General features: G+C 55.0%; 2 protein-coding genes across 2 annotated transcripts; both read right to left on the reverse strand.

Annotated features, from left to right (window-relative positions):
- Positions 1-613: 613 nt before the first annotated feature.
- Positions 614-2,973, reverse strand: LOC119887939 (mucin-5AC-like). The gene is made up of 4 exons (XM_038698466.1): positions 2,890-2,973; positions 2,556-2,773; positions 1,316-2,359; positions 614-1,256 (listed from the first exon to the last, which is right to left on the reverse strand). Exons 1-4 carry the CDS (start codon positions 2,971-2,973, stop codon positions 614-616), a joined length of 1,989 nt encoding a protein of 662 aa, XP_038554394.1.
- A 2,118-nt stretch (positions 2,974-5,091) lies between these two features.
- LOC119887940 (mucin-2-like) lies at positions 5,092-10,152 on the reverse strand (the record flags this gene model as incomplete). Its single annotated transcript, XM_038698467.1, has 3 exons — positions 5,092-5,292; positions 5,835-6,821; positions 6,879-10,152. Coding segments are annotated over 3 exons (4,462 nt in total), but the record flags the coding sequence as incomplete, so codon positions are not given.
- Between the last annotated feature and the right edge of the window lie 90 nt (positions 10,153-10,242).

The following is a 10,242-nucleotide window of genomic DNA, read 5'->3' on the forward strand; positions in this document are numbered from 1 at the left end:
GTGGTTGTAGAAGCACTTGTGGTTGTTGGAGCAGTGCTTGTAGTTGGAGAAGCACTGGTAGTGGTTGGAGTGACTGTGGTGGTTGGAGCAGTAGTCGTGGTGGTTGGAGAGGAGATTGTGGTTGGTGCAGCAGTAGTTGTGGTTGGAGGGGTGCTCGTGGTGGTTGTAGAAGCGCTGGTGGTGGTTGGAGCAGCGCTGGTGGTGGTTGGAGCAGCGCTTGTAGTTGGAGCGGCACCAGTAGAGGTTGGAGCAGCAGTGGTGGTTGGAGGGGTGCTCATGGTGGGTGAAGAAGCGCTGGTGGTTGTTGGAGCAGTGCTTATAGTATGTGTGGCCCTCATGCTGGTTGGCGCAACGCTTGTAGTTGGAGAAGCACTGGTAGATGTTGGAGCAGCAGTGGTGGTTGGAGTAGTGCTTATGGTTGGAGCAGCGCTAGTGCTGGTTGTAGCATCGGGTGTAGTTGGAGAAGTACTGTTAGTGAATGGAGGGACTTTGGTGGTTCGAGGGGTGCTCGTGGTGGTTGTAGAAGCGCTCGTGGTTGTTGGAGCAGTGCTTGTAGTTGGAGAAGCACTGGTAGTGGTTGGAGTGACTGTGGTTGGAGCAGTAGTCGTGGTGGTTAGAGAGGAGATTGTGGTTGGTGCAGCAGTAGTTGTGGTTGGAGGGTGCTCGTGGTGGTTGGAGCAGCGCTTGTAGTTGGAGCGGCACCAGTAGTGGTTGGAGCAGCAGTGGTGGTTGTAGAAGCGCTTGTGGTTGTTGGAGCAGTGCTTGTAGTTCGAGAAGCACTGGTAGTGGTTGGAGTGACTGTGGTGGTTGGAGCAGTAGTCGTGGTGGTTGGAGAGGAGATTGTGGTTGGTGCGGCAGTAGTTGTGGTTGGAGGGGTGCTCGTGGTGGTTGTAGAAGTGCTGGTGGTGGTTGGAGCAGCGCTGGTGGTGGTTGGAGCAGCGCTTGTAGTTGGAGAAGTTCTACTAGTGGTTGGAGCAACTGTGGTGGTTGGAGCAGTAGTCGTGGTGGTTGGAGAGGAGATTGTGGTTGGTGCGGCAGTAGTTGTGGTTGGAGGGGTACTCGTGGTGGTTGTAGAAGCGCTGGTGGTTGTTGGAGCAGCGCTGGTGGTGGTTGGAGCAGCGCTTGTAGTTGGAGCGGCACCAGTAGTGGTTGGAGCAGCAGTGGTGGTTGTAGAAGCGCTTGTAGTGGTTGGAGCAGTGCTTGTAGTTGGAGCGGCACCGGTAGTGGTTGGAGCAGCAGTGGTGGTTGTAGAAGCACTTGTGGTTGTTGGAGCAGTGCTTGTAGTTGGAGAAGCACTGGTAGTGGTAGGAGTGACTGTGTGGTTGTAGAAGCACTTGTGGTTGTTGGAGCAGTGCTTGTAGTTGGAGAAGCACTGGTAGTGGTTGGAGTGACTGTGGTGGTTGTAGAAGCACTTGTGGTTGTTGGAGCAGTGCTTGTAGGTGGAGAAGCACTGGTAGTGGTTGGAGCAGCAGTGGTGGTTGTAGAAGCACTTGTGGTTGTTGGAGCAGTGCTTGTAGTTGGAGAAGCACTGGTAGTGGTTGGAGTGACTGTGGTGGTTGTCGAAGCACTTGTGGTTGTTGGAGCAGTGCTTGTAGGTGGAGAAGCACTGGTAGTGGTTGGAGTGACTGTGGTGGTTGGAGCAGTAGTCATGGTGGTTGGAGAGGAGATTGTGGTTGGTGCGGCAGTAGTTGTGGTTGGAGGGGTGCTCGTGGTGGTTGTAGAAGCGCTGGTGGTGGTTGGAGCAGCGCTGGTGGTGGTTGGAGCAGCGCTTGTAGTTGGAGAAGTACTACTAGTGGTTGGCGCAACTGTGGTGGTTGGAGGGGTGCTCGTGGTGGTTGTAGAAGCGCTTGTAGTCGTTGGAGTGACTGTGGTGGTTGGAGCAGTAGTCGTGGTGGTTGGAGAAGAGATTGTGGTTGGTGCGGCAGTAGTTGTGGTTGGAGGGGTGCTCGTGGTGGTTGTAGAAGCGCTGGTGGTGGTTGGAGCAGCGCTTGTAGTTGGAGCGGCACCAGTAGTGGTTGGAGCAGCAGTGGTGGTTGTAGAAGCGCTTGTAGTGGTTGGAGCAGTGCTAGTAGTTGATGCGGCGCTCATGCTGGTTGGAGCAGCGCTTGTAGTTGGAGCAGCGCTAGTGCTGGTTGCAGCAGCGCTTGTAGTTGGAGCGGCACCAGTAGTGGTTGGAGCAGCAGTTGTGGTTGCAGAAGCGCTTGTAGTGGTTGGAGCAGTGCTAGTAGTTGGAGAAGCACTGGTAGTGGTTGGAGTGACTGTGGTGGTTGGAGAAGTAGTCGTGGTGGTTGGAGAGGAGATTGTGGTTGGTGCGGCAGTAGTTGTGGTTGGAGGGGTGCTCGTGGTGGTTCGAGCAGCGCTTGTAGTTGGAGCGGCACCAGTAGTGGTTGGAGCAGCAGTGGTGGTTGTAGAAGCGCTTGTGGTTGTTGGAGCAGTGCTTGTAGTTGGAGAAGCACTGGTAGTGGTTGGAGTGACTGTGGTGGTTGGAGCAGTAGTCCTGGTGGTTGGAGAGGAGATTGTGGTTGGTGCAGCAGTAGTTGTGGTTGGAGGGGTGCTCGTGGTGGTTGTAGAAGCGCTGGTGGTTGTTGGAGGAGCGCTCGTGGTGGTTGGAGCAGCGCTTGTAGTTGGAGCGGCACCAGTAGAGGTTGGAGCAGCAGTGGTGGTTGTAGAAGCGATTGTAGTGGTTGAAGCAGTGCTTGTAGTTGGAGCGGCACCGGTAGGGGTTGGAGCAGCAGTGGTGGTTGTAGAAGCGCTTGTAGTGGTTGGTGCAGTGCTAGTAGTTGATGCGGCGCTCATGCTGGTTGGAGCAGCGCTTGTAGTTGGAGCAGCGCTAGTGCTGGTTGCAGCAGCGGTTGTAGTTGGAGAAGTACTACTAGTGGTTGGAGGAACTGTGGTGGTTGGAGGGGTGCTCATGGTGGGTGTAGAAGCACTGGTGGTTGTTGGACCAGTGCTTGTAGTTGGTGCGGCGCTCATGCTGGTTGGCGCAACGCTTGTAGTTGGAGAAGCACTGGTACTTGTTGGAGCAGCAGTGGTGGTTGTAGAAGCGCTTGTACTGGTTGGAGCAGTGCTTGTAGTTGAAGCGGCACCGGTAGTGGTTGTAGCAGCAGTGGTGGTTGTAGAAACACTTGTGGTTGTTGGAGCAGTGCTTGTAGTTGGAGAAGCACTGGTAGTGGTTGGAGTGACTGTGGTGGTTGGAGGAGTGCTTGTAGTTGAAGCGGCACCGGTAGTGGTTGTAGAAGCACTTGTGGTTGTTGGAGCAGTGCTTGTAGTTGGAGAATCACTGGTAGTGGTTGGAGTGACTGTGGTGGTTGGAGCAGTAGTCGTGGTGGTTGGAGAGGAGATTGTGGTTGGTGCAGCAGTAGTTGTGGTTGGAGGGGTGCTCGTGGTGGTTGTAGAAGCGCTGGTGGTGGTGGGAGCAGCGCTGGTGGTGGTTGGAGCAGCGCTTGTAGTTGGAGCGGCACCAGTAGAGGTTGGAGCAGCAGTGGTGGTTGGAGGGGTGCTCATGGTGGGTGAAGAAGCGCTGGTGGTTGTTGGAGCAGTGCTTATAGTATGTGTGGCGCTCATGCTGGTTGGCGCAACGCTTGTAGTTGGACAAGCACTGGTAGATGTTGGAGCAGCAGTGGTGGTTGGAGTAGTGCTTATGGTTGGAGCAGCGCTAGTGCTGGTTGTAGCATCGGTTGTAGTTGGAGAAGTATTGTTAGTGAATGGAGTGACTGTGGTGGTTCGAGGGGTGCTCGTGGTGGTTGGAGAGGAGATTGTGGTTGGTGCAGCAGTAGTTGTGGTTGGAGGGGTGCTCGTGGTGGTTGTAGAAGCACTGGTGGTTGTTGGAGGAGCGCTCGTGGTGGTTGGAGCAGCGCTTGTAGTTGGAGCGGCACCAGTAGTGGTTGGAGCAGCAGTGGTGGTTGTAGAAACGCTTGTAGTGGTTGGTGAAGTGCTAGTAGTTGATGCGGCGCTCGCTGGTTGGAGCAGCGCTTGTAGTTGGAGCAGCGCTAGTGCTGGTTGCAGCAGCGGTTGTAGTTGGAGAAGTACTACTAGTGGTTGGAGGAACTGTGGTGGTTGGAGGGGTGCTCATGGTGGGTGTAGAAGCACTGGTGGTTGTTGGACCAGTGCTTGTAGTGGTGCGGCGCTCATGCTGGTTGGCGCAACGCTTGTAGTTGGAGAAGCACTGGTAGATGTTGGCGCGACTGTGGTGGTTGGAGCAGCAGTTGTAGTTGGAGAAGCACTGGATGTACTTGGAGCAGCACCGGTAGTGGTTGAAGCAGCAGTGGTGGTGTAGAAACACTTGTGGTTGTTGGAGCAGTGCTTGTAGTTGGAGAAGCACTGGTAGTTGTTGGAGTGACTGTGGTGGTTGGAGGAGTGCTTGTAGTTGATGCGGCACCGGTAGTGGTTGTAGAAGCACTTGTGGTTGTTGGAGCAGTGCTTGTAGTTGGAGAAGCACTGGTAGTGGTTGGAGTGACTGTGGTGGTTGGAGCAGTAGTCGTGGTGGTTGGAGAGGAGATTGTGGTTGGTGCAGCAGTAGTTGTGGTTGGAGGGGTGCTCGTGGTGGTTGTAGAAGCGCTGGTGGTGGTTGGAGCAGCGCTGGTGGTTGTTGGAGCAGTGCTTATAGTATGTGTGGCGCTCATGCTGGTTGGCGCAACGCTTGTAGTTGGACAAGCACTGGTAGATGTTGGAGCAGCAGTGGTGGTTGGAGTAGTGCTTATGGTTGGAGCAGCGCTAGTGCTGGTTGTAGCATCGGTTGTAGTTGGAGAAGTATTGTTAGTGAATGGAGTGACTGTGGTGGTTCGAGGGGTGCTCGTGGTGGTTGGAGAGGAGATTGTGGTTGGTGCAGCAGTAGTTGTGGTTGGAGGGGTGCTCGTGGTGGTTGTAGAAGCACTGGTGGTGGTTGGAGGAGCGCTCGTGGTGGTTGGAGCAGCGCTTGTAGTTGGAGCGGCACCAGTAGTGGTTGGAGCAGCAGTGGTGGTTGTAGAAACGCTTGTAGTGGTTGGTGAAGTGCTAGTAGTTGATGCGGCGCTCATGCTGGTTGGAGCAGCGCTTGTAGTTGGAGCAGCGCTAGTGCTGGTTGCAGCAGCGGTTGTAGTTGGAGAAGTACTACTAGTGGTTGGAGGAACTGTGGTGGTTGGAGGGGTGCTCATGGTGGGTGTAGAAGCACTGGTGGTTGTTGGACCAGTGCTTGTAGTTGGTGCGGCGCTCATGCTGGTTGGCGCAACGCTTGTAGTTGGAGAAGCACTGGTAGATGTTGGCGCGACTGTGGTGGTTGGAGCAGCAGTTGTAGTTGGAGAAGCACTGGATGTACTTGGAGCAGCACCGGTAGTGGTTGAAGCAGCAGTGGTGGTTGTAGAAACACTTGTGGTTGTTGGAGCAGTGCTTGTAGTTGGAGAAGCACTGGTAGTTGTTGGAGTGACTGTGGTGGTTGGAGGAGTGCTTGTAGTTGATGCGGCACCGGTAGTGGTTGTAGAAGCACTTGTGGTTGTTGGAGCAGTGCTTGTAGTTGGAGAAGCACTGGTAGTGGTTGGAGTGACTGTGGTGGTTGGAGCAGTAGTCGTGGTGGTTGGAGAGGAGATTGTGGTTGGTGCAGCAGTAGTTGTGGTTGGAGGGGTGCTCGTGGTGGTTGTAGAAGCGCTGGTGGTGGTTGGAGCAGCGCTGGTGGTGGTTGGAGCAGCGCTTGTAGTTGGAGCGGCACCAGTAGAGGTTGGAGCAGCAGTGGTGGTTGGAGGGGTGCTCATGGTGGGTGAAGAAGCGCTGGTGGTTGTTGGAGCAATGCTTATAGTATGTGTGGCGCTCATGCTGGTTGGCGCAACGCTTGTAGTTGGAGAAGCACTGGTAGATGTTGGAGCAGCAGTGGTGGTTGGAGTAGTGCTTATGGTTGGAGCAGCGCTAGTGCTGGTTGTAGCATCGGGTGTAGTTGGAGAAGTACTGTTAGTGAATGGAGTGACTTTGGTGGTTCGAGGGGTGCTCGTGGTGGTTGTAGAAGCGCTCGTGGTTGTTGGAGCAGTGCTTATAGGTGGTGCGGCGTTAGTGCTGGTTGGAGCAGCGCTTGTAGTTGGAGAAGCACTGGTAGTGGTTGGAGTGACTGTGGTTGGAGCAGTAGTCGTGGTGGTTAGAGAGGAGATTGTGGTTGGTGCGGCAGTAGTTGTGGTTGGAGGGGTGCTCGTGGTGGTTGGAGCAGCGCTTGTAGTTGGAGCGGCACCAGTAGTGGTTGGAGCAGCAGTGGTGGTTGTAGAAGCGCTTGTGGTTGTTGGAGCAGTGCTTGTAGTTCGAGAAGCACTGGTAGTGGTTGGAGTGACTGTGGTGGTTGGAGCAGTAGTCGTGGTGGTTGGAGAGGAGATTGTGGTTGGTGCGGCAGTAGTTGTGGTTGGAGGGGTGCTCGTGGTGGTTGTAGAAGCGCTGGTGGTGGTTGGAGCAGCGCTGGTGGTGGTTGGAGCAGCGCTTGTAGTTGGAGAAGTTCTACTAGTGGTTGGAGCAACTGTGGTGGTTGGAGCAGTAGTCGTGGTGGTTGGAGAGGAGATTGTGGTTGGTGCGGCAGTAGTTGTGGTTGGAGGGGTACTCGTGGTGGTTGTAGAAGCGCTGGTGGTTGTTGGAGCAGCGCTGGTGGTGGTTGGAGCAGCGCTTGTAGTTGGAGCGGCACCAGTAGTGGTTGGAGCAGCAGTGGTGGTTGTAGAAGCGCTTGTAGTGGTTGGAGCAGTGCTTGTAGTTGGAGCGGCACCGGTAGTGGTTGGAGCAGCAGTGGTGGTTGTAGAAGCACTTGTGGTTGTTGGAGCAGTGCTTGTAGTTGGAGAAGCACTGGTAGTGGTAGGAGTGACTGTGGTGGTTGTAGAAGCACTTGTGGTTGTTGGAGCAGTGCTTGTAGTTGGAGAAGCACTGGTAGTGGTTGGAGTGACTGTGGTGGTTGTAGAAGCACTTGTGGTTGTTGGAGCAGTGCTTGTAGGTGGAGAAGCACTGGTAGTGGTTGGAGTGACTGTGGTGGTTGGAGCAGTAGTCGTGGTGGTTGGAGAGGAGATTGTGGTTGGTGCGGCAGTAGTTGTGGTTGGAGGGGTGCTCGTGGTGGTTGTAGAAGCGCTGGTAGTGGTTGGACCAGCGCTGGTGGTGGTTGGAGCAGCGCTTGTAGTTGGAGCGGCACCAGTAGAGGTTGGAGCAGCAGTGGTGGTTGTAGAAGCGATTGTAGTGGTTGAAGCAGTGCTTGTAGTTGGAGCGGCACCGGTAGTGGTTGGAGCAGCAGTGGTGGTTGTAGAAGCGCTTGTAGTTGTTGGAGCAGTGCTAATAGTTGATGCGGCGCTCATGCTGGTTGGAGCAGCGCTTGTAGTTGGAGCAGCGCTAGTGCTGGTTGCAGCAGCGGTTGTAGTTGGAGAAGTACTACTAGTGGTTGGAGGAACTGTGGTGGTTGGAGGGGTGCTCATGGTGGGTGTAGAAGCACTGGTGGTTGTTGGACCAGTGCTTGTAGTTGGTGCGGCGCTCATGCTGGTTGGCGCAACGCTTGTAGTTGGAGAAGCGCTGGTAGATGTTGGCGCGACTGTGGTGGTTGGAGCAGCAGTTGTAGTTGGAGAAGCACTGGTTGTACTTGGAACAGCACCGGTACTGGTTGAAGCAGCAGTGGTGGTTGTAGAAGCGCTTGTAGTGGTTGGAGCAGTGCTTGTAGTTGATGTGGCGCTCTTGCTGGTTGGAGCAGCGCTTGTAGTTGGAGAAGTACTACTAGTGGTTGGAGCAACTGTGGTGGTTGGAGGGGTGCTCGTGGTGGTTGTAGAAGCGCTCGTAGTGGTTGGAGTGACTGTGGTGGTTGGAGCAGTAGTCGTGGTGGTTGGAGAGGAGATTGTGGTTGGTGCGGCAGTAGTTGTGGTTGGAGGGGTGCTCGCGGTGGTTGTAGAAGCGCTGGTGGTGGTTGGAGTAGCGCTGGTGGTGGTTGGAGCAGCGCTTGTAGTTGGAGAAGTACTACTAGTGGTTGGAGCAACTGTGGTGGTTGGAGGGGTGCTCGTGGTGGTTGTAGAAGCGCTCGTAGTGGTTGGAGTGACTGTGGTGGTTGGAGCAGTAGTCGTGGTGGTTGGAGAAGAGATTGTGGTTGGTGCGGCAGTAGTTGTGGTTGGAGGGGTGCTCGTGGTGGTTGTAGAAGCGCTGGTGGTGGTTGGAGCAGCGCTTGTAGTTGGAGCGGCACCAGTAGTGGTTGGAGCAGCAGTGGTGGTTGTAGAAGCGCTTGTAGTGGTTGGAGCAGTGCTAGTAGTTGATGCGGCGCTCATGCTGGTTGGAGCAGCGCTTGTAGTTGGAGCAGCGCTAGTGCTGGTTGCAGCAGCGCTTGTAGTTGGAGCAGCGCTAGTGCTGGTTGGAGTAGCGCTTGTAGTTGGAGCAGCGCTAGTGCTGGTTGCAGCAGCGCTTGTAGTTGGAGCGGCACCAGTAGTGGTTGGAGCAGCAGTGGTGGTTGTAGAAGCGCTTGTAGTGGTTGGAGCAGTGCTTGTAGTTGGAGAAGCACTGGTAGTGGTTGGAGTGACTGTGGTGGTTGGAGCAGTAGTCGTGGTGGTTGGAGAGGAGATTGTGGTTGGTGCGGCAGTAGTTGTGGTTGGAGGGGTGCTCGTGGTGGTTGTAGAAGCGCTGGTAGTGGTTGGACCAGCGCTGGTGGTGGTTGGAGCAGCGCTTGTAGTTGGAGCGGCACCAGTAGTGGTTGGAGCAGCAGTGGTGGTTGTAGAAGCGCTTGTAGTGGTTGGAGCAGTGCTTGTAGTTGGAGCGGCACCGGTAGTGGTTGGAGCAGCAGTGGTGGTTGTAGAAGCGCTTGTAGTTGTTGGAGCAGTGCTAGTAGTTGTAAAAGCACTGGTTGTACTTGGAACAGCACTGGTACTGGTTGGAGCAGCAGTGGTGGTTGTAGAAGCGCTTCTAGTGGTCGGAGCAGTGCTAGTAGTTGATGCGGCGCTCATGCTGGTTGGAGCAGCGCTTGTAGTTGGAGCAGCGCTAGTGCTGGTTGCAGCAGCGCTTGTAGTTGGAGCGGCACCAGTAGTCGTTGGAGCAGCAGTGGTGGTTGCAGAAGCGCTTGTAGTGGTTGGAGCAGTGCTAGTAGCTGGAGAAGCACTGGTAGTGGTTGGAGTGACTGTGGTGGTTGGAGAGGAGATTGTGGTTGGTGCGGCAGTAGTTGTGGTTGGAGGGGTGCTCGTGGTGGTTGTAGAAGCGCTGGTGGTTGTTGGAGCAGCGCTTTTGGTGGTTAGAGCAGCGCTTATAGTTGGAGCGGCACCAGTAGTGGTTGGAGCAGCAGTGGTGGTTGTAGAAGCACTTGTAGTGGTTGGAGCAGTGCTTGTAGTTGGAGCGGCACCGGTAGTGGTTGGAGCAGCAGTGGTGGTTGTAGAAGACCTTGTGGTTGTTGGAGCAGTGCTTGTAGTTGGAGAAGCACTGGTAGTGGTAGGAGTGACTGTGGTGGTTGTAGAAGCACTTGTGGTTGTTGGAGCAGTGCTTGTAGTTGGAGAAGCACTGGTAGTGGTTGGAGTGACTGTGGTGGTTGTAGAAGCACTTGTGGTTGTTGGAGCAGTGCTTGTAGGTGGAGAAGCACTGGTAGTGGTTGGAGTGACTGTGGTGGTTGGAGCAGTAGTCGTGGTGGTTGGAGAGGAGATTGTGGTTGGTGCGGCAGTAGTTGTGGTTGGAGGGGTGCTCGTGGTGGTTGTAGAAGCGCTGGTAGTGGTTGGACCAGCGTTGGTGGTGGTTGGAGCAGCGCTTGTAGTTGGAGCGGCACCAGTAGAGGTTGGAGCAGCAGTGGTGGTTGTAGAAGCGATTGTAGTGGTTGAAGCAGTGCTTGTAGTTGGAGCAGCACCGGTAGTGGTTGGAGCCGCAGTGGTGGTTGTAGAAGCGCTTGTAGTTGTTGGAGCAGTGCTAATAGTTGATGCGGCGCTCATGCTGGTTGGAGCAGCGCTTGTAGTTGGAGCAGCGCTAGTGCTGGTTGCAGCAGCGGTTGTAGTTGGAGAAGTACTACTAGTGGTTGGAGGAACTGTGGTGGTTGGAGGGGTGCTCATGGTGGGTGTAGAAGCACTGGTGGTTGTTGGACCAGTGCTTGTAGTTGGTGCGGCGCTCATGCTGGTTGGCGCAATGCTTGTAGTTGGAGAAGCACTGGTAGATGTTGGCGCGACTGTGGTGGTTGGAGCAGCAGTTGTAGTTGGAGAAGCACTGGTTGTACTTGGAACAACACCGGTACTGGTTGAAGCAGCAGTGGTGGTTGTAGAAGCGCTTGTAGTGGTTGGAGCAGTGCTTGTAGTTGATGTGGCGCTCTTGCTGGTTGGAGCA

Source organism: Micropterus salmoides, unplaced genomic scaffold, assembly GCF_014851395.1.
Source record: "Micropterus salmoides isolate LMB-PRFRI ecotype aquatic unplaced genomic scaffold, ASM1485139v1 Ms_hic_scaffold_4528, whole genome shotgun sequence".
Lineage (NCBI taxonomy): Eukaryota > Metazoa > Chordata > Actinopteri > Centrarchiformes > Centrarchidae > Micropterus > Micropterus salmoides.

Bases quoted from the DNA above. Each gene is read 5' to 3' on its own strand.
- LOC119887939 (XM_038698466.1), bottom strand. From the start codon at position 2,973: ATGAGCGCCGCACCAACTACAAGCACTGGTCCAACAACCACCAGTGCT. The intron at 2,774-2,889 runs GTTCCTCCAACC...ATCAACTACTAG, and splicing joins GCACCCCTCCAACCACCACA to CACTGCACCAACCACTACAA. The intron at 1,257-1,315 runs GTCACTCCTACC...AACAACCACAAG, and splicing joins AGTGCTTCTACAACCACACA to TGCTTCTACAACCACCACTG.